Source organism: Haliotis cracherodii, unplaced genomic scaffold (genome assembly GCF_022045235.1).
Source record: "Haliotis cracherodii isolate W230 unplaced genomic scaffold, xgHalCrac1.p SCAF_11, whole genome shotgun sequence".
NCBI lineage: Eukaryota > Metazoa > Mollusca > Gastropoda > Lepetellida > Haliotidae > Haliotis > Haliotis cracherodii.
In genome coordinates this window covers 28,730,946-28,756,271 of record NW_027266266.1, presented here as the reverse complement: position 1 = coordinate 28,756,271, position 25,326 = coordinate 28,730,946, and the positions used below count along the sequence as shown (strand labels likewise).

At 45.5% G+C, this 25,326-nt stretch overlaps 1 protein-coding gene across 1 annotated transcript in view; it reads right to left on the bottom strand.

The window, feature by feature from the left end:
* LOC139456402 (acyl-CoA dehydrogenase family member 11-like) overlaps positions 1-25,326 on the bottom strand; it is a 45,528-nt gene that overhangs the window by 1,661 nt on the left and 18,541 nt on the right. The window contains exons 5-12 of the mRNA XM_071238101.1: positions 21,814-21,956; positions 19,142-19,291; positions 16,414-16,508; positions 15,075-15,174; positions 4,993-5,133; positions 2,760-2,852; positions 2,183-2,450; positions 1,697-1,763 (exon numbers count right to left, since the gene is read on the bottom strand). Coding sequence (XP_071094202.1) covers positions 1,697-1,763; positions 2,183-2,450; positions 2,760-2,852; positions 4,993-5,133; positions 15,075-15,174; positions 16,414-16,508; positions 19,142-19,291; positions 21,814-21,956 — 1,057 coding nt within the window. The remainder of the gene's footprint in view (positions 1-1,696; positions 1,764-2,182; positions 2,451-2,759; positions 2,853-4,992; positions 5,134-15,074; positions 15,175-16,413; positions 16,509-19,141; positions 19,292-21,813; positions 21,957-25,326) is intronic.

Below are 25,326 nucleotides of genomic sequence, written 5' to 3'. Positions count from 1 at the left end.
CTTCATTGCCATAAATCCTGTATTTTGGCCATCATCACACAATATAAATCATCACTGCCACTATACATAATCAGTTATGCAATTAACAGTATCCTGCTGTCCAAGCCTTTAGTGCATGAGCAAGGCAGGACACCTCACTTCATTCCAAAATCAGCTCTGACTATGCAGGATGTTGGAGAGGTATGTATGTTGTTTAACGCCACACTCAGCAATAATTCATGACAGTGGTCTGTAAATAATCACGTCTGGACCAGACAATCCAGTGACTGATATCATGAGCATTAATCCACACAATTGGGATACCTTGACATGCATCAACCAAGTCAGTGAGCCTGACCACCTGATCCCTCTAGTCACTTCTCACAACTAGCATAGTCGCCTTTACAGCAAGCATGGGTTGCTGAAGACCAATTCTAGCCCGGACCTCCTTGTGTCTGGAGAGCTATGTGGGAATACTGATGTAATAGAGGTTGTATTCTAAGAATTTTGAACGTTGACTAGTATTGTTTGATCATTCCTGACAACATTCTACATCTATTACACCAATATACCAGAGGGACTGGTGGGTTCTGACATCTGGTAACCCTTGAACTTGCGGCAAGGGTTGTATGGATCCATGATCATGAAGTGACCAAAGTTTCTAGAAGATGATGTAGATGGCGTCGGAGGCGCCATATCGATTCCAATCACGTTTTTCTTAGCTTCTATGTAACCATGTCTTCAGCTGAATCTCAAGATTAAGAACAACCCTAATCTTCCTATTACTGAAGATCTTATTACAGCGTGACAACTAACAAAGTAATGTGTTATGTCAACTTGTTGACACTACTGGTAAACCAGGATAAGTTGAGTTGTGACCTGACCAGTATCTCTGTATGACTATGTATGAGGTCATCCCACAGATGCATACCATTGTGCAGAAAGGGGTGGTCCACGACAAGTAGTGCATTGATATGTGTGTTTCCTGTATCAGCTTACAGCATGTTCTAATGGCAAGTTCAATAGCACATTCTTGTATGTGCTGATGTGAGGTACCTGGATAACCATAGCCCCGGCAATGCCAGCTTTTGACAATGCTTGAGATTTGTTTGTACAATCTTTCTCCATGACATTCTAGGGCCAATTCTCGATCCTGAGAATGTATGATTGGGCCATGCTTATGTAGCTTTGACATGTTTATTTGTTTGTAATTAACTTCTATCAATCGTCTTTTAGAGAATTCTAGTGTCGGCTTGTCACGTCGACCTTTAATAGTCTTATGAGCAACACATGTGTTCATGGGAGCGCAGTCATTGTCATCCTCATGACCTGCATGTGGAAACGAGTGTACACTCTCTACCTGTCACAAACCAAATATGTTGGCCCAAATTCTGTGCACTGCCTACTTGTCTCACGCATTTTGTGAGTTGGTTCAACTTATCCTGGACACAAAGGAAAGAAGTGAGGTTTCCTGCCTTGTGCCTCACAAGAACCTTAGGCAGCAAGATACTACTTCCTCACCACTGACTATGCATAGTTGACAGTGAAGCGGAATTCTGTTGAAAACCTGAATCTTTTTATAGTTTGATAAAAATCAAAATACAGGATAATGGCTGTGATGTAATAGAGGTTTTGTATTCACAGGAATTGTTTTTCACTATTAGATTTGTTAAATTTATAAAGTCTCAGTTGCAGGTATCAATCTGGATGTTGTTACCTCTGTGCAGCATATACATCCATATCGGTGGCACCATCAGCTGCAGCATGCTCCACCAGCAAAGCACCTGGTATGCAGAATAGTCACACATTTTCAACCACGTAAACATGGTAAAAGAAAACATTCCAGTTATTCACTTTACATCAATACACAAAATGATTGTTAATAAATAATAAATGTGTCATCATGTGTTTGGTTGAGTGAGTGAGTATTGTTTTACGCCGCTTTTAGCAATATTCCAGCATTGTCACGGCAGAGAACACCAGAAATAAGCTTCACACATTGTATCCAAGTGGAGAATTGAACTGGGTCTCCACCCTCATGTTTTTAGGAAAACATTTGCCTAATATGTAACTTGAAATCCAAGAGTTCAATGTCTCTCAAGCAAACCTAATGAGAAAGTGCACTAGGGCCTGCTGTCCCTAATTCCAGTCTAGGTAGGGTCTCATACCCGTGTAGTCAATTTGGACTCGTCACAACCCTTACCCATGAATGTCTTGGACAGACTGTAGGCAAAGTCTCTTGCTGCTAACTCCAGCAGCTCAGAGTGTTTTCCAGCAAAACCAACTGTGTTGCCCAAGGCTTCGTTCACCCTCTCCACAGCAGACTTAAGAGCTTCTTTATCTTTAGCCGTTGCTAGTCTTGTCTGGATGTCCTCATGGTACACTTTCAGAGCAGAGCCTCCGGACTTGGAGATGGCTCGGAGCACGTCAAGGGACAGGATGTTTGTGGTGCCTTCCCAGATAGACAGCACCTACACAACACAAATACAGGATGTTGGTTGTGCCTTCCCAGATAGACAGCACCTACACAACACAAATACAGGATGTTGGTGGTGCCTTCCCAGATAGACAGCACCTACACAACACAAATACAGGATGTTGGTGGTGCCTTCCCAGATAGACAGCACCTACACAACACAAATACAGGATGTTGGTTGTGCCTTCCCAGATAGACAGCACCTACACAACACAAATACAGGATGCAGTTCAACAATCACCCACACTGTAGAGATGGGATCAGTTGGGAATCATTAACCAATACGTTCTGGGGACATATATACCTGTGCATCTCGCAACATCCCGGGCAGACCTGTGTCCTCAATGTACCCTTGACCTCCGAAACACTCCAGGCCCTCTGACGTGACGGACATCGCCTGAAACACAATCCCCCGATTGTCACAGACACTATGTTCATCACTCGTGAATACTTCAGCTATGTGGTGTTGTTGCTATCAAACAACGAATAAGCCACAGCCTGGTTCCAGTGAGAAAATCCTCCAGTGCTCAGATCAACTCCAATTACAGCAGCATGTTGTATCACATGAGCAGTCTACACATTGCACCAGGCAAATGGATGCTTCATGCAAACTTCATTTGTTAAAATTGTGCAAACTGATTTCAATAATCAATAAAAGTTGATTTTTTTTTACCTGCGAATAACAACACTATGGTAAAATATGATGAGAGAAAATGAAAATACAGATAGTGAAAACTGACAGCAATATTCAGTAAGTGTTAAGGTCACCGGATGTGATGTCACAGACAGGCGTAGCCTGCTGATGATCTTTCGTTAGCAAACAATTACAGCACATTTTGAAATATTTTGAGTATCTTTTGTTTGAACTTTTGTAAGGACCACCATTTGATGTTACATGGAATATAGAGGTATATGAGTCATGTATCTGTGACGTACATGTTGATGAGTTTGTTTTCATTCTAATGATTGTGTCCTACAGAATGTGGCTATAGATATCGTTGATCAGCAATGATCACCCTCCACAACAGGTGCGCAAAAGTAAGCACAACAAATGTGTTTCGAAATAACATTAATGCTTTGCTGAAAATCATAACCACACATAGGACATCAATGTGCATAGACAACACATAGATATCAACGTGCATAGACAACACATAGACATCAACCTGCATAGACATCACATAGACATCAACGTGCATAGACAACACATAGACATCAACGTGCATAGACAACACATAGACATCAACGTGCATAGACAACACATAGACATCAACGTGCATAGACAACACATAGACATCAACGTGCATAGACATCACATAGACATGAACATGCATAGACATCACATAGACATCAACGTGCATAGACAACACATAGACAACACATAGACATCAATGTGCATAGACATCACATAGACATCAACGTGCATAGACATCACATAGGCATCAACGTGCATAGACAACACAATAGACATCAACGTGCATAGACATCACATAGACATCAACGTGCATAGACAACACATAGACAACACATAGACATCAATGTGCATAGACATCACATAGACATCAACGTGCATAGACATCACATAGACATCAACGTGCATAGACATCACATAGGCATCAACGTGCATAGACAACACATAGACATCAACGTGCATAGACAACACATAGACATCAACGTGCATAGACAACACATAGACAACACATAGACATCAATGTGCATAGACATCACATAGACATCAACGTGCATAGACATCACATAGGCATCAACGTGCATAGACAACACATAGACATCAACGTGCATAGACAACACATAGACATCAACGTGCATAGACAACACATAGACAACACAATAGACATCAACGTGCATAGACAACACATAGACAACACAATAGACATCAATGTGCATAGATAACACATAGACATCAACGTGCATAGACAACACATAGACATCAACGTGCATAGACAACACATAGACAACACATAGACAACACATAGACATCAACGTGCATAGACAACACAGACATCAACGTGCATAGACAACACATAGACAACACATAGACAACACATAGACATCAACGTGCATAGACAACACATAGACATCAACGTGCATAGACAACACATAGACATCAACGTGCATAGACAACACATAGACAACACATAGACAACACATAGACATCAACGTGCATAGACAACACATAGACATCAACGTGCATAGACATCAATGTGCATAGACAACACATAGACAACACAATAGACATCAACGTGCATAGACAACACATAGACATCAATGTGCATAGACAACACATAGACATCAATGTGCATAGAAGTCTCATCAACTGTGTCTGTGGGTGGGGGGTTATGACTTTACTCACCTGTTTCCCTGTGTAAAGTTTAGTTAAGGGGGTCAGAAGTCTCATCAACTGTGTCTGTGGGTGGGGGTTATGACTTCACTCACCTGTTTCCCAGTGTAAAGTTTAGTTAAGGGGGTCAGAAGTCTCATCAACTGTGTCTGTGGGTGGGGGTTATGACTTCACTCACCTGTTTCCCTGTGTAAAGTTTAGTTAAGGGGGTCAGAAGTCTCATCAACTGTGTCTCCTCAGCTGTGGCAATGCCGACATCATCCCGCCCCAGAAGTCGGGATACCTCCAATGTCAACAAGGTAGCTGCACGGGCTTCGACCTGGTGAGATGAAGATGATATGTACCTAATATGTCACCTCCAGTGTGGTCTCCCCCAGAGTGTGTAGACATATATGTAGTGTGATGTCCCCCAGTGCGTGTAGACATATATTTAGTGTGAACTCCTATAGTGTGTGTAGACATATATCTAGCGTGAACTCCTATAGTGTGTGTAGTCACCCTTGTGACACTCATGTAACACCTATGTGACACCCATGTAAGCCAGCATACAACAGTGTGTTCTTGCCACACCCATGTGACACCCATGTAAGCCAACATACAACAGTGTGTTCTTGCCACACCCATGTAAGCCAGCATACAACAGTGTGTTCTTGCCACACCCATGTGACACCCATGTAAGCCAGCATACAACAGTGTGTTCTTGCTACACCCATGTGACACCCATGTAACACCTATGTGACACCCATGTAAGCCAGCATACAACAGTGTGTTCTTGCCACACCCATGTAAGCCAGCATACAACAGTGTGTTCTTGCCACACCCATGTGACACCCATGTAAGCCAGCATACAACAGTGTGTTCTTGCCACACCCATGTGACACCCATGTAAGCCAACATACAACAGTGTGTTCTTGCTACACCCATGTAAGCCAGCATACAACAGTGTGTTCTTGCCACACCCATGTGACACCCATGTAAGCCAGCATACAACAGTGTGTTCTTGCCACACCCATGTGACACCCATGTAAGCCAGCATACAACAGTGTGTTCTTGCTACACCCATGTGACACCCACGTAAGCCAGCATACAACAGTGTGTTCTTGCCACACCCATGTGACACCCATGTAAGCCAGCATACAACAGTGTGTTCTTGCCACACCCATGTGACACCCATGTAAGCCAGCATACAACAGTGTGTTCTTGCTACACCCATGTGACACCCATGTAACACCTATGTGACACCCATGTAAGCCAGCATACAACAGTGTGTTCTTGCCACACCCATGTGACACTCATGTAACACCTATGTGACACCCATGTAAGCCAGCATACAACAGTGTGTTCTTGCCACACCCATGTGACACCCATGTAAGCCAACATACAACAGTGTGTTCTTGCCACACCCATGTGACACCCATGTAAGCCAGCATACAACAGTGTGTTCTTGCCACACCCATGTGACACCCATGTAAGCCAGCATACAACAGTGTGTTCTTGCTACACCCATGTGACACCCATGTAAGCCAGCATACAACAGTGTGTTCTTGCCACACCCATGTGACACCCATGTAAGCCAGCATACAACAGTGTGTTCTTGCTACACCCATGTGACACCCATGTGACACCCATGTGACACTCATGTAAGCCAGCATACAACAGTGTGTTCTTGCCACACCCATGTAAGCCAGCATACAACAGTGTGTTCTTGCCACACCCATGTAAGCCAGCATACAACAGTGTGTTCTTGCTACACCCATGTGACACCCATGTAAGCCAGCATACAACAGTGTGTTCTTGCCACACCCATGTGACACCCATGTAAGCCAGCATACAACAGTGTGTTCTTTCTACACCCATGTGACACCCATGTAAGCCAGCATACAACAGTGTGTTCTTGCCACACCCATGTAAGCCAGCATACAACAGTGTGTTCTTGCCACACCCATGTGACACCCATGTAAGCCAGCATACAACAGTGTGTTCTTGCTACACCCATGTGACACCCACGTAAGCCAGCATACAACAGTGTGTTCTTGCTACACCCATGTGACACCCATGTAAGCCAGCATACAACAGTGTGTTCTTGCCACACCCATGTGACACCCACGTAAGCCAACATACAACAGTGTGTTCTTGCCACACCCATGTGACACCCATGTAAGCCAGCATACAACAGTGTGTTCTTGCTACACCCATGTGACACCCATGTAAGCCAACATACAACAGTGTGTTCTTGCCACACCCATGTGACACCCATGTGACACCCATGTAAGCCAGCATACAACAGTGTGTTCTTGCTACACCCATGTAAGTCAGCATACAACAGTGTGTTCTTGCTACACCCATGTGACACCCATGTAAGCCAGCATACAACAGTGTGTTCTTGCCACACCCATGTAAGCCAGCATACAACAGTGTGTTCTTGCCACACCCATGTTAGCCAGCATACAACAGTGTGTTCTTGCTACACCAATGTGACACTCATGTAAGCCAGCATACAACAGTGTGTTCTTGCTACACCCATGTGACACCCATGTAAGCCAGCATACAACAGTGTGTTCTTGCCACACCCATGTGACACCCATGTAAGCCAGCATACAACAGTGTGTTCTTGCTACACCCATGTGACACCCATGTAAGCCAGCATACAACAGTGTGTTCTTGCCACACCCATGTGACACCCATGTAAGCCAGCATACAACAGTGTGTTCTTGCCACACCCATGTGACACCCATGTAAGCCAGCATACAACAGTGTGTTCTTGCTACACCCATGTGACACCCATGTAAGCCAGAATACAACAGTGTGTTCTTGCCACACCTATGTGACACCCATGTAAGCCAGCATACAACAGTGTGTTCTTTCTACACCCATGTGACACCCATGTAAGCCAGCATACAACAGTGTGTTCTTGCCACACCCATGTGACACCCATGTAAGCCAGCATACAACAGTGTGTTCTTGCCACACCCATGTAAGCCAGCATACAACAGTGTGTTCTTGCCACACCCATGTGACACCCATGTAAGCCAGCATACAACAGTGTGTTCTTGCTACACCCATGTGACACCCATGTAAGCCAGCATACAACAGTGTGTTCTTGCCACACCCATGTGACACCCATGTAAGCCAGCATACAACAGTGTGTTCTTGCTACACCCATGTGACACCCATGTAAGCCAGCATACAACAGTGTGTTCTTGCCACACCCATGTGACACCCACGTAAGCCAGCATACAACAGTGTGTTCTTGCTACACCTATGTGACACCCATGTAAGTCAGCATACAACAGTGTGTTCTTGCTACACCCATGTGACAACCATGTGACACCCATGTGACACTCATGTAAGCCAGCATACAACAGTGTGTTCTTGCCACACCCATGTGACACCCATGTAAGCCAGCATACAACAGTGTGTTCTTGCTACACCCATGTGACACCCATGTGACACCCATGTGACACTCATGTAAGCCAGCATACAACAGTGTGTTCTTGCCACACCCATGTAAGCCAGCATACAACAGTGTGTTCTTGCCACACCCATGTGACACCCATGTAAGCCAGCATACAACAGTGTGTTCTTGCCACACCCATGTGACACCCATGTAAGCCAGCATACAACAGTGTGTTCTTGCCACACCCATGTGACACCCATGTAAGCCAGCATACAACAGTGTGTTCTTGCTACACCCATGTGACACCCATGTGACACCCATGTAAGCCAGCATACAACAGTGTGTTCTTGCCACACCCATGTGACACCCATGTAAGCCAGCATACAACAGTGTGTTCTTGCCACACCCATGTGACACCCATGTAAGCCAGCATACAACAGTGTGTTCTTGCCACACCCATGTGACACCCATGTAAGCCAGCATACAACAGTGTGTTCTTGCCACACCCATGTGACACCCATGTAAGCCAGCATACAACAGTGTGTTCTTGCCACACCCATGTGACACCCATGTAAGCCAGCATACAACAGTGTGTTCTTGCCACACCCATGTAAGCCAGCATACAACAGTGTGTTCTTGCTACACCCATGTGACACCCATGTAAGCCAGCATACAACAGTGTGTTCTTGCCACACCCATGTAAGCCAGCATACAACAGTGTGTTCTTGCTACACCCATGTGACACCCATGTAAGCCAGCATACAACAGTGTGTTCTTGCCACACCCATGTGACACCCATGTAAGCCAGCATACAACAGTGTGTTCTTGCCACACCCATGTGACACCCATGTAAGCCAGCATACAACAGTGTGTTCTTGCCACACCCATGTGACACCCATGTAAGCCAGCATACAACAGTGTGTTCTTGCCACACCCATGTGACACCCACGTAAGCCAGCATACAACAGTGTGTTCTTGCTACACCTATGTGACACCCATGTAAGTCAGCATACAACAGTGTGTTCTTGCTACACCCATGTGACAACCATGTGACACCCATGTGACACTCATGTAAGCCAGCATACAACAGTGTGTTCTTGCCACACCCATGTGACACCCATGTAAGCCAGCATACAACAGTGTGTTCTTGCTACACCCATGTGACACCCATGTGACACTCATGTAAGCCAGCATACAACAGTGTGTTCTTGCCACACCCATGTAAGCCAGCATACAACAGTGTGTTCTTGCCACACCCATGTGACACCCATGTAAGCCAGCATACAACAGTGTGTTCTTGCCACACCCATGTGACACCCATGTAAGCCAGCATACAACAGTGTGTTCTTGCCACACCCATGTGACACCCATGTAAGCCAGCATACAACAGTGTGTTCTTGCTACACCCATGTGACACCCATGTAAGCCAGCATACAACAGTGTGTTCTTGCCACACCCATGTGACACCCATGTAAGCCAGCATACAACAGTGTGTTCTTGCCACACCCATGTGACACCCATGTAAGCCAGCATACAACAGTGTGTTCTTGCCACACCCATGTGACACCCATGTAAGCCAGCATACAACAGTGTGTTCTTGCCACACCCATGTGACACCCATGTAAGCCAGCATACAACAGTGTGTTCTTGCTACACCCATGTGACACCCATGTAAGCCAGCATACAACAGTGTGTTCTTGCCACACCCATGTAAGCCAGCATACAACAGTGTGTTCTTGCTACACCCATGTGACACCCATGTAAGCCAGCATACAACAGTGTGTTCTTGCCACACCCATGTAAGCCAGCATACAACAGTGTGTTCTTGCTACACCCATGTGACACCCATGTAAGCCAGCATACAACAGTGTGTTCTTGCCACACCCATGTGACACCCATGTAAGCCAGCATACAACAGTGTGTTCTTGCCACACCCATGTGACACCCATGTAAGCCAGCATACAACAGTGTGTTCTTGCCACACCCATGTGACACCCATGTAAGCCAGCATACAACAGTGTGTTCTTGCCACACCCATGTTACACCCATGTAAGCCAGCATACAACAGTGTGTTCTTGCTACACCCATGTAAGCCAGCATACAACAGTGTGTTCTTTCTACATTCATGTGACACTCCTGTAACACCTATGTGACACCCATGTAAGCCAACATACAACAGTGTGTTCTTGCCACACCCATGTGACACCCATGTAAGCCAGCATACAACAGTGTGTTCTTGCCACACCCATGTGACACCCATGTAAGCCAGCATACAACAGTGTGTTCTTGCCACACCCATGTGACACCCATGTAAGCCAGCATACAACAGTGTGTTCTTGCCACACCCATGTGACACCCATGTAAGCCAGCATACAACAGTGTGTTCTTGCCACACCCATGTGACACCCATGTAAGCCAGCATACAACAGTGTGCTCTTGCTACACCCATGTAAGCCAGCATACAACAGTGTGTTCTTGCCACACCCATGTGACACCCATGTAAGCCAGCATACAACAGTGTGTTCTTGCTACACCCATGTGACACCCATGTGACACCCATGTGACACTCATGTAAGCCAGCATACAACAGTGTGTTCTTGCTACACCCATGTGACACCCATGTAAGCCAGCATACAACAGTGTGTTCTTGCCACACCCATGTAAGCCAGCATACAACAGTGTGTTCTTGCTACACCCATGTGACACCCATGTAAGCCAGCATACAACAGTGTGTTCTTGCCACACCCATGTGACACCCATGTAAGCCAGCATACAACAGTGTGTTCTTGCCACACCCATGTGACACCCATGTAAGCCAGCATACAACAGTGTGTTCTTGCCACACCCATGTGACACCCATGTAAGCCAGCATACAACAGTGTGTTCTTGCCACACCCATGTGACACCCATGTAAGCCAGCATACAACAGTGTGTTCTTGCTACACCCATGTAAGCCAGCATACAACAGTGTGTTCTTTCTACACTCATGTGACACTCATGTAACACCTATGTGACACCCATGTAAGCCAACATACAACAGTGTGTTCTTGCCACACCCATGTGACACCCATGTAAGCCAGCATACAACAGTGTGTTCTTGCCACACCCATGTGACACCCATGTAAGCCAGCATACAACAGTGTGTTCTTGCCACACCCATGTGACACCCATGTAAGCCAGCATACAACAGTGTGTTCTTGCCACACCCATGTGACACCCACGTAAGCCAGCATACAACAGTGTGTTCTTGCTACACCTATGTGACACCCATGTAAGTCAGCATACAACAGTGTGTTCTTGCTACACCCATGTGACACCCATGTAAGCCAGCATACAACAGTGTGTTCTTGCCACACCCATGTGACACCCATGTAAGCCAGCATACAACAGTGTGTTCTTGCTACACCCATGTAAGCCAGCATACAACAGTGTGTTCTTTCTACACTCATGTGACACTCATGTAACACCTATGTGACACCCATGTAAGCCAACATACAACAGTGTGTTCTTGCCACACCCATGTGACACCCACGTAAGCCAGCATACAACAGTGTGTTCTTGCCACACCCATGTGACACCCACGTAAGCCAGCATACAACAGTGTGTTCTTGCCACACCCATGTGACACCCATGTAAGCCAGCATACAACAGTGTGTTCTTGCCACACCCATGTGACACCCATGTAAGCCAGCATACAACAGTGTGTTCTTGCTACACCCATGTAAGCCAGCATACAACAGTGTGTTCTTGCCACACCCATGTAAGCCAGCATACAACAGTGTGTTCTTGCCACACCCATGTGACACCCATGTGACACTCATGTAAGCCAGCATACAACAGTGTGTTCTTGCTACACCCATGTGACACCTATGTAAGCCAGCATACAACAGTGTGTTCTTGCCACACCCATGTGACACTCATGTAAGCCAGCATACAACAGTGTGTTCTTGCTACACCCATGTAAGCCAGCATACAACAGTGTGTTCTTGCCACACCCATCTAAGCCAGCATACAACAGTGTGTTCTTGCCACACCCATGTAAGCCAGCATACAACAGTGTGTTCTTGCCACACCCATGTGACACCCATGTGACACTCATGTAAGCCAGCATACAACAGTGTGTTCTTGCTACACCCATGTGACACCTATGTAAGCCAGCATACAACAGTGTGTTCTTGCCACACCCATGTGACACCCATGTAAGCCAGCATACAACAGTGTGTTCTTTCTACACCCATGTGACACCCATGTAAGCCAACATACAACAGTGTGTTCTTGCTACACCCATGTGACACCCACGTAAGCCAGCATACAACAGTGTGTTCTTGCCACACCCATGTGACACCCATGTAAGCCAGCATACAACAGTGTGTTCTTGCCACACCCATGTGACACCCATGTAAGCCAGCATACAACAGTGTGCTCTTGCTACACCCATGTAAGCCAGCATACAACAGTGTGTTCTTGCCACACCCATGTGACACCCATGTAAGCCAGCATACAACAGTGTGTTCTTGCTACACCCATGTGACACCCATGTGACACTCATGTAAGCCAGCATACAACAGTGTGTTCTTGCTACACCCATGTGACACCCATGTAAGCCAGCATACAACAGTGTGTTCTTGCCACACCCATGTAAGCCAGCATACAACAGTGTGTTCTTGCTACACCCATGTGACACCCATGTAAGCCAGCATACAACAGTGTGTTCTTGCCACACCCATGTGACACCCATGTAAGCCAGCATACAACAGTGTGTTCTTGCCACACCCATGTGACACCCATGTAAGCCAGCATACAACAGTGTGTTCTTGCCACACCCATGTGACACCCATGTAAGCCAGCATACAACAGTGTGTTCTTGCCACACCCATGTGACACCCATGTAAGCCAGCATACAACAGTGTGTTCTTGCTACACCCATGTAAGCCAGCATACAACAGTGTGTTCTTTCTACACTCATGTGACACTCATGTAACACCTATGTGACACCCATGTAAGCCAACATACAACAGTGTGTTCTTGCCACACCCATGTGACACCCATGTAAGCCAGCATACAACAGTGTGTTCTTGCCACACCCATGTGACACCCATGTAAGCCAGCATACAACAGTGTGTTCTTGCCACACCCATGTGACACCCATGTAAGCCAGCATACAACAGTGTGTTCTTGCCACACCCATGTGACACCCATGTAAGCCAGCATACAACAGTGTGTTCTTGCCACACCCATGTGACACCCATGTAAGCCAGCATACAACAGTGTGTTCTTGCTACACCCATGTAAGCCAGCATACAACAGTGTGTTCTTGCCACACCCATGTAAGCCAGCATACAACAGTGTGTTCTTGCCACACCCATGTGACACCCATGTGACACTCATGTAAGCCAGCATACAACAGTGTGTTCTTGCTACACCCATGTGACACCTATGTAAGCCAGCATACAACAGTGTGTTCTTGCCACACCCATGTGACACTCATGTAAGCCAGCATACAACAGTGTGTTCTTGCTACACCCATGTAAGCCAGCATACAACAGTGTGTTCTTGCCACACCCATCTAAGCCAGCATACAACAGTGTGTTCTTGCCACACCCATGTAAGCCAGCATACAACAGTGTGTTCTTGCCACACCCATGTGACACCCATGTGACACTCATGTAAGCCAGCATACAACAGTGTGTTCTTGCTACACCCATGTGACACCTATGTAAGCCAGCATACAACAGTGTGTTCTTGCCACACCCATGTGACACCCATGTAAGCCAGCATACAACAGTGTGTTCTTTCTACACCCATGTGACACCCATGTAAGCCAACATACAACAGTGTGTTCTTGCTACACCCATGTGACACCCACGTAAGCCAGCATACAACAGTGTGTTCTTGCCACACCCATGTGACACCCATGTAAGCCAGCATACAACAGTGTGTTCTTGCCACACCCATGTGACACCCATGTAAGCCAGCATACAACAGTGTGTTCTTGCCACACCCATGTGACACCCATGTAAGCCAGCATACAACAGTGTGTTCTTGCCACACCCATGTGACACCCATGTAAGCCAACATACAACAGTGTGTTCTTGCCACACCCATGTGACACCCATGTAAGCCAGCATACAACAGTGTGTTCTTGCTACACCCATGTAAGCCAGCATACAACAGTGTGTTCTTGCCACACCCATGTAAGCCAGCATACAACAGTGTGTTCTTGCCACACCCATGTGACACCCATGTGACACTCATGTAAGCCAGCATACAACAGTGTGTTCTTGCTACACCCATGTGACACCTATGTAAGCCAGCATACAACAGTGTGTTCTTGCCACACCCATGTGACACCCATGTAAGCCAGCATACAACAGTGTGTTCTTTCTACACCCATGTGACACCCATGTAAGCCAGCATACAACAGTGTGTTCTTGCCACACCCATGTGACACCCATGTAAGCCAGCATACAACAGTGTGTTCTTGCTACACCCATGTGACACCCATGTAAGCCAGCATACAACAGTGTGTTCTTGATACACCTATGTGACACCCATGTAAGCCAGCATACAACAGTGTGTTCTTGCTACACCTATGTGACACCCATGTAAGCCAGCATACAACAGTGTGTTCTTGCCACACCCATGTGACACCCATGTAAGCCAGCATACAACAGTGTGTTCTTGCCACACCCATGTGACACCCATGTAAGCCAGCATACAACAGTGTGTTCTTGCCACACCCATGTGACACCCATGTAAGCCAGCATACAACAGTGTGTTCTTGCTACACCCATGTGACACTCATGTAACACCTATGTGACACCCATGTAAGCCAGCATACAACAGCGAGCTACAGTATTCACCTCCAGCCTGGCCAGTGTCTGGACATGCAGAGGGTAGTTCTTGATAGGGTTCCCGAAAGCATGTCTGCGTGTGCTGTAGTCCCGGGCAAGGTTGACGATCCTGTAACATGCAGTGCAAGTATCAAGAGCAAGTAACATAGCAATAACATAGCAGCTTTGCTGAATGTAATACTTCATGGCATGGTTATCACAAATGCTTGACCAAAATCAAATTTGTTAAAAAGAAATAGTGTAAAACAGATGATAAAAGATTATAGGCTAAATCGTTGCACGACATGATACAACAACCGGCGTAAAAAGATGGCCTGGTGCGCACAATGGCATCTTGGGATGAACATGGTGGAGTAAGAACAGTGACCGTTTTGTTTGACTGCAGCATGTAGCAAAATGCCATATGCGGAACATGTGTTCATGTGGATATGAAACTTTTCAAGGATTGCTCATTCCTTTGTCCAGAGGCAGACATAATTCCTAGGGCACCAACACCTGCCTTGGCAACTTTGTGACTTTTGAGGTAGGACACAGTGGAATTAAAATCTTTGGGATGAGCTTGTGGCATGAGAGATGGTTGACATTTCTACCCAGATAATAATACTTAAATTTTCAAAGTTCAAAGAAACTATTTCACCGAAAATTTATGTGGATGCGCTTTCTTGCTTGACAGTTATGAAAGAAGGATGTTAAGAAATATTAAATAGTTTTGGAGTTCTGCTCTGGAAAAATGAGCACTATCCTCATTTTCAGTAAAGTCCAACTTGTCTTGAAAACATTAAAAAAATAATTTTGTTTTTAAAAATCCCAAATCATCAAAAAGCCCCTGTTCCCCACCAGACTGATCTGTATAGCAAGTTACATCTAGAAATATTCAACAGCTTTTGAGTGCTGCTCTAGAAACAAGCACTTACCCACATTTTCAATTAAGTCCAACTTGTCATCATGGAAGAAAATACATCAAAAACAAAAATCCCAAATTATCCAAAGCCACCAACTGTTTTGGAGTTCTGCTAAGGAAATGAGCACTACCCTCATTTTCAGGAAAGTCCATCTTCTAATCATGGGAAACAAAGTAAAAACAAAACTCCAAATCATTAAAAGGCACCAGTTCACCACTAAACTGATCTTTTTTGCAAGTTTCAACAATAAATAATTAACGGTTTTGAAGTTCTGCTCAGAAAACGCAAAACTGACAGCTGAGGAACGGACGGACATGATAATCGCTAACATCCCAACGATTTTGCCTTTGATTGTTTAGTGAAACATTTTAGAATCAGGTATTCCTATATGACATGTCTACAGTTACTGTGACAGTGGTGAGGTTAGCTTCTGTCAGCCAACTGACCGTCTCATGCCGCCTGCTGCAGCCATGGAGTTATGCAGTCGGGTCAGTGTCAGCATGCCAGCAATGGAGGCCACACCACGCCCTTCAGCTGAAACCTGCAAACCAAAACAGTAGCCAGACTATATTGAAAAGCACCGTAGAGTGTCTGGCAATGTACATATGCTGGTATAGATGTCAAAGCCTGATAATACCAATGAAGTCAGACAAAACAGGGAAGAAAACTATTGTTTACATATTTAATCACCTGACTGAAAAGTGTCTGTCATCCATCCATCTGTCCATCATAAACACCAACCCCGGAAGTGAATGTACCTGCCCTGTTAGTGAGAGTACCTACCCTTGTACTGAATGTGCCTACCTTGGCAGTGAGAGTGTGTTTGTTTGTCAGCAATATTCAAACTATGATGGCGGTATGTAAATAATCGCGCCTGGACCAGACAATACAGTGATTGAGCATCGATCAATGCTTTTGAGATGCAATGCCATGCACCCACCAAGTCACCGAGCCTGACCACCCGATCTCCTGTTAGTCGTCTTTAATGACAAGCGCAGTTGCCTTTTACAGCAAACATAAGTTACTGAAGATTATTCTAACCCGTATCTTCACGGGTGGGACTAGTGAAAGTACCTACCTTGGTAATAAGAGTGTACCTACCCTGGTAGTGAGAGTGTACCTACCCTGGTGAAGAGTGTACCTACTCTGGTAGAGAGTGTACCTACTCTGGTAGAGAGTGTACCTACTCTGGTAGAGAGTGTACCTACTCTGGTGAAGAGTGTACCTACCCTGGTAGAGAGTGTACCAACCCTGGTGAAGAGTGTACCTACCCTGGTAGAAAGTGTACCTACTCTGGTAGAGAGTGTACCTACTCTGGTAGAGAGTGTACCTACTCTGGTGAAGAGTGTACCTACCCTGGTAGAGAGTGTACCTACCCTGGTGAAGAGTGTACCTACCCTGGTAGAGAGTGTACCTACTCTGGTGAAGAGTGTACCTACCCTGGTAGAGAGTGTACCTACTCTGGTAGAGAGTGTACCTACCCTGGTAGAGAGTGTACCTACTCTGGTAGAGAGTGTACCTACTCTGGTAGAGAGTGTACCTACTCTGGTAGAGAGTGTACCTACCCTGGTAGAGAGTGTACCTACTCTGGTAAAGAGTGTACCTACCCTGGTAGAGAGTGTACCTACCCTGGTAGAGAGTGTACCTACCCTGGCAGAGAGTGTACCTACCCTGGTAGAGAGTGTACCTACCCTGGTAGAGAGTGTACCTACCCTGGTAGAGAGCGTACCTCCCCTGGTAGAGAGTGTACCTACTCTGGTAGAGAGTGTACCTACCCTGGTAGAGAGTGTATCTACTCTGGTAGAGAGTGTACCTACTCTGGTAAAGAGTGTACCTACCCTGGTAGAGAGTGTACCTACTCTGGTAGAGAGTGTACCTACCCTGGTAGAGAGTGTACCTACTCTGGTAAAGAGTGTACCTACCCTGGTAGAGAGTGTACCTACCCTGGTAGAGAGTGTACCTACCCTGGCAGAGAGTGTACCTACTCTGGTAGAGAGTGTACCTACTCTGGTAGAGAGTGTACCTACTCTGGTGAAGAGTGTACCTACCCTGGTAGAGAGTGTACCTACTCTGGTAGAGAGTGTACCTACCCTGGTAGAGAGTGTACCTCCTCTGGTGAAGAGTGTACCTACCCTGGTAGAGAGTGTACCTACCCTGGTAGAGAGTGTACCTACTCTGGTAGAGAGTGTACCTACTCTGGTAGAGAGTGTACCTACCCTGGTAGAGAGTGTACCTACTCTGGTAGAGAGTGTACCTACTCTGGTAGAGAGTGTACCTACTCTGGTAGAGAGTGTACCTACCCTGGTAAAGAGTGTACCTACTCTGGTAGAGAGTGTACCTACCCTTGTAGAGAGTGTACCTACCCTGGTAGAGAGTGTACCTACTCTGGTAGAGAGTGTACCTACTCTGGTAGAGAGTGTACCTACTCTGTTAGAGAGTGTACCTACCCTGGTAGAGAGTGTACCTACTCTGGTAGAGAGTGTACCTACTCTGGTAGTGAGAGTGTACCTATCCTGGTAGTGAGTGTACCTACATTGGTAGTAAGAGTTTACCTACTCTGGTAGAGAGTGTACCTACTCTGGTAGTGAGAGTGTACCTACCCTGGTAGAGAGTGTACCTACTCTGGTAGTGAGAGTGTACCTACTCTGGTAGTGAGAGTGTACCTACTCTGGTAGTGAGAGTGTACCTACTCTGGTAGTGAGAGTGTACCTACTCTGGTAGAGAGTGTACCTCCTCTGGTGAAGAGTGTACCTACCCTGGTAGAGAGTGTACCTACTCTGGTAGAGAGTGTACCTACCCTGGTAGAGAGTGTACCTACCCTGGTAGAGAGTGTACCTACATTGGTAGTGAGAGTTTACCTACTCTGGTAGAGAGTGTACCTACTCTGGTAGTGAGAGTGTACCTACCCTAGTAGTGAGAGTGTACCTACCCTGGTAGTGACAGTGTACCTACCTTGGCAGTGAGATAGTACCTACTCTGGTAGTGAATGTACCTACTCTGGTAGTGAGAGTGTACCTACTCTGGGAGTAAGAGTGTACCTACCTTGGTAGTGAGAGTGTACCTACCTTGGTAGTGAGAGTGTACCTACCCTGGTAGTGAGAGTGTACCTACTCTGGTAGAGAGTGTACCTACCCTAGTAGAGAGTGTACCTACCCTGGTAGAAAGTCTACCTACCTTAGCAGCACGTGTACCATCAAGGAGAAGTTCCGCAGTTGGCACCTGTCTCGTCCCAAGCTTGTTCTTTAGTCTCTGAGGTTGGATGTTATTGAGTGCTCCATTTTCATCTCTGAGCTCCAGATAGAAGAGAGACAAACCTTGTGTACCCTGTAACACACACGCCTGACATGTCTGAAACCTACAGTGGGGTCAGAAATAAAGGTGAGGGAATATATGTATATCTTGCAAAATATGTCAACACCTATCTCACATTGCACTCCCTGGTACCTGGTTATATTCGTGCATGGGCTACACACAAATCTAGTCCTAGAATCTCTCTTCCTCTTCTCTACACATTAGAGGGTTGATCGGTTCTGAGCCTCACAAGTAAGTGCATAAGAGCGAAATCTTTTGTTTGTGGACAAGTTAGTAAAATATGCAGGGTTCTGTGACCTTCAGAAAACTTACACACACAGGAATGTTCAGTGATGAAGTACTTGCAGTGAGATATGAGTACACCACTTCAGAATGCTGCCCCTTCCTACGTAAAGAGGTGGGCAGCAGTGTCATTGCTGCGAGCGCCTTGAAGATGACCCCCATCCCAGAAGACCTGCGATGTCAGCAAACCCCAGAAATGATCCAGAGAATCTGTGATACGTGATGACCGACCAGTAATGACTGAGTGTCATTTTGCTAGTTCACCAGGCATTTCCCTGGAGAGAGTACACTCCATTATTTCAGAAACTTCTGACATCTGATAAAAACACATCAGGCAGAAATGGCCTTCTGGAGAGATACAAACATGGCCTTCAAGTAAAGACAAAACATGGCCTTCAGGCAAGGTACAAACATGTCACCATGATGCACACGTGGCCTTCAAGTGAAGTACAAACACCATGTCACCATGATGCACACCTGGCCTTCAAGTGAAGTACAAACATGTCACCATGATGCACTCATGACCTTCAAGTGAGATACAAACATGGCCTTCCAGTGAAGTACAAACACCATGTCACCATGATGCACACATGGCCTTCAAGTAAAGTACAAACATGTAACCAAAATGCACACATGGCCTTCTAGTGAAGTCCAAAGATGGCCTTCAGGTGAGGTACAAACATGGCCTTCAGGTGACGTAAAAATATGTCACCATGATGCACACATGGCCTTCAAGTGAAATCCAAACATGGCCTTTAGGTGAGGTACAAACGTGTCACCATGATGCACGCATGGCCTTCAAGTGAAGTACAAACATGGCCTTCAGAAGAGGTACAAACATGTCACCATGATGCACACATGGCCTTTAGGTGAGGTACAAACATGTAAACATGATGCACACATGGCCTTCAAGTGAAGTACAAACATGGCCTTCAGGTTGGTTACAAGCATGTCACCATGATGCACACATGGCCTTCAGGTGAGGTACAAACATGTCACCATGATGCACACATGGCCGTCAAGTTAGGTACAAACTTGTCACCATGATGCACACATGGCCATCAATGTAGGTACAACCTTGTCACCATGATGCACACATGGCCTTAAGGTGAGGTACAAACATGTCACCATGATGCATACATGGTCTTTGGGTACAAACATGTCACCTTGATGCACACATGGCCTTAAAGTGAAGTCAAAATATGGCCTTCAAGTGAGGTACAAACATGGCCATCAAGTGAAGTACAAACATGGCTTTTAGGTGACGTACAAACATGTCACCATGATGCACACATGGCCTTCAAGTGAAGTCCAAACATGGCCTTCAGGTGAGGTACAAACATGGCCATCAAGTGAAGTACAAACATGGCTTTTAGGTGACGTACAAATATGTCACCATGATGCACACATGGCCTTCAAGTGAAGTCCAAACATGGCCTTCAGGTGAGGTACAAACATAGCCATCAAGTGAAGTACAAACATGGCCTTTAGGTGACGTACAAACATGTCACAATGATGCACAAACGGTCTTCAAGTGAAGTACAAACATGTCACTATGATGCACACAGGGCCTTCAGGTGAAGTACAAACATGGCCATCAAGTGAAGTCCAAACAAGTCACCATGATACACACGTGGCCTTCAAGTGAAGTACAAACATGGCCTCCAGGTGAGGTACAAACATGGCACCATGATGCACACATGGCCTACAGGTGAAGTACAAACATGACCTTTAGGTGAGGTATAAACATGTCACCATGATGCACACATGGCCTTCAAGTAAAGTACAAACATGTCACCATGATGCACATATGGCCTTCAGGTGAAGTACAAACATGGCCTTGAGGTGAGGTACAAACATGTCACCATGATAAACACATGGCCTTCAAGTGAAGTCCAAACATGGCCTTTAGGTGAGGTACAAACATGTCACCATGATGCACATATGGCCTTCAGGTGAAGTACAAACATGGCCTTCAGGTGAAGTACAAACATGGCCTTCAAGTGAAGTCAAAACATGGCCTTCAAGTGATGTACAAACATGTCACCATGATGCACACAGTGCCTTCAGGTGAAGCCTAAACATGGCCTTAAGGTAAGGTACAAACAAGTCACCATGGCGATATGGTCGCCATGATACAGATGAAACAATAGAGTAAATCATCAATCACTCATCCTGATAATCTGGGCAGTTCAAAGGTCAAGATGTATTCAGACTTAAATGTAAATGGACAACTGAAAATGTTCACTAACTTGGACCAAGTTACCACTCTGGTCTATACACCGAGCCAGGGTGAAGGTCATATCAGCATCTGTCGCAGAGGAGAACCACTTGTAACCATGGAGTGTATAGCTGCCATCATCCTGTGACACAGCCAAAGTCTCAGTGCCTCGAGCTGCAGAGTAAGACATAACTATTAATACCACACATGACATTTCAAGTCTGGTGTTTATTCATTTCTTTCCGTGATGTCAAAGGAGTAAGTTATCTTACAAATATTATAAATGCTTTAACTTACATCATTTCTACTTCACCTGACTGCTGGTCCAATGAGCTTATGTCACAGCCTGCTCTAAACTTTGACCATGCTCCTAAATTCTCTTGAAACGCATTTCCTCAAACTGTAAACATCATATTCTCAGAAACCTCCAGACCAATGAAACTGAAATTCCACATGCTTCTTCCCACCAATGATGACACCCCAATGTGTTCAAGAGGCTCAAGTCTGCCACAGCACCATTTATGGCCATTACTCATTTTTGTTAGAAATGTTATCAAATTTGGTATCTTTAGGTTGTAGTCGGCATCAAGACATGTTCCTATTTTCTGAAATATTATATATATTGTCCTTAATTCAACATAAGCATTCGGACCATGCTCTTAATTCTCTCAAATGTGCTAAGCTCTGTAAACATCATCTCCTCAGAAAGTGACAGAAACCACAAGACAAATGAAGCTGAAACTCCACAAGCATGTTCCCACCAATGATGAGACTTGAACTTGTTCATATGGATCTATATTGAAGACAAAATAGAAACATTTTCGGTAATTGTTGGTAAACATACCTCCAGAATGCAATAGCCTTATTCTCCTGTTTGGGAGGACTCAACAAGAATACACTGTTTGAAGTGAGGTACATGCCAATATCACAGCCTCTTGTACAGACATGAGACATCTACCAACATAACAGCCTTCTGTACAGACATGAGACACCCGCCAACATCACAGCCTCCTGTACAGACATGAGACATCTACCAACATCATAGCTTCCTGTACAGACATGAGACATCTACCAGCATCACAGCCTCCTGTAAAGACATGAGACTCCTTCCAACATCACAGCCTCATGTACAGACATGAGACACGCACCAACATCACAGCCTCTTGTACAGATATGAAACACCTACCAACATCACATCCTTCTGTACAGACATGAGACATCTACCAACATCACAGCCTCATGTACAGACATGAGACATCTACCAACATCACAGCCTTCTGTACAGACATGAGACATCTACCAACATCACAGCCTCGTGTACAGACATGAGACACCCACCAACATCACAGCCTCCTGTACAGACATGAAACACCTTCAAACATCACAGCCTCCTGTACAGACATGAGACACCTTCCAACATCACAGCCTCCTGTAAAGACATGAGACATCTACCAACATCACAGCCTTCTGTACAGACATGAAATACACACCAACATCACAGCCTCCTGTACAGGCATAAGACATCTACCAACATCACAGCCTCATGTACAGACATGAAACACCCACCAACATCACACCCTCCTGTACAGACATGAGACATATACCAACATCACAGCCTTCTGTACAGACATGAGACATCTACCAACATCACATCCTTCTGTACAGACATGAGACATATACCAACATCACAGCCTCCTGTACAGACATGAGACATCTACCAACATCACAGCCTCCTGTACAGACATGAGACATCTACCAACATCACATCCTTCTGTACAGACATGAGACATCTACCAACATCACAGCCTTCTGTACAGACATGAGACATCTACCAACATCACAGCCTTCTGTACAGACATGAGACATCTACCAACATCACAGCCTCCTGTACAGACATGAAGCTTCTACCAACATCACAGCCTCATGTACAGACATGAAGCATCTACCAACATCACAGCCTCCTGTACAGACATGAGACACCTACCAACATCACAGCCTCCTGTACAGACATGAAACACACACCAACATCACAGCCTCCTGTACAGACATGAAACACCCACCAACATCACAGCCTTCTGTACAGACATGAGACATCTACCAACATCACAGCCTCTTGTACAGACATGAAACACACACCAACATCACAGCCTCCTGTACAGACATGAAACATCTACCAACATCACAGCCTCCTGTACAGACATAAGACACCTACCAACATAACAGCCTCCTGTACAGACATGAAGCATCTACCAACATCACAGCCTCATGTACAGACATGAAACACTTTCAAACATCACAGCCTCCTGTATAGACATGAGACATCTACCAACATCACAGCCTCCTGTACAGACATGAGACTCCTTCCAACATCACATCTTCCTGTATAGACATGAAACACCCACCAACATAACAGCCTCCTGTATAGACATGAGACACCCACCAACATAACAGCCTCCTGTACAGACATGAGACATCTACCAACATCACAGCCTCCTGTACAGACATGAGACATATACCAACATCACACCCTCCTGTACAGACATGAAACACCCACCAACATCACACCCTCCTGTACAGACATGAAACATATACCAACATCACAGCCTCCTGTACAGACATGAGACATCTACCAACATCACAGCCTCATGTACAGACATAAGACACCTACCAACATCACAGCCACTTGTACAGACACGAAACACACACCAACATCACAGCCTCCTGTACAGACATGAAACACCTACCAACATCACATCCTTCTCTACAGACATGAGACATATACCAACATCACAGCCTCCTGTACAGACATGAGACATCTACCAACATCACAGCCTCATGTACAGACATGAGACATCTACCAACATCACATCCTTCTGTACAGACATGAAACACCCACCAACATCACAGCCTCCTGTACAGACATGAAACACACACCAACATAACAGCCTCCTGTATAGACATGAGACACCCACCAACATAACAGCCTCCTGTACAGACATGAGACATCTACCAACATCACAGCCTCTTGTACAGACATGAAACACACACCAACATCACAGCCTCCTGTACAGACATGAAGCATCTACCAACATCACAGCCTCCTGTACAGACATAAGACACCTACCAACATAACAGCCTCCTGTACAGACATGAAGCATCTACCAACATCACAGCCTCCTGTACAGACATGAGACATATACCAACATCACATCCTCCTGTACAGATATGAAACACCCACCAACATCACAGCCTCCTGTACAGACATGAAACACCTTCAAACAACACAGCCTCCTGTACAGACATGAGACATCTACCAACATCACAGCCTCCTGTACAGACATAAGACACCTACCAACATCACAGCCTCTTGTACAGACATGAAACACACACCAACATCACAGCCTCCTGTACAGACATGAAACACCTACCAACATCACATCCTTCTGTACAGACATGAGACATATACCAACATCACAGCCTCCTGTACAGACATGAGACATCTACCAACATCACAGCCTCCTGTATAGACATGAGACATCTACCA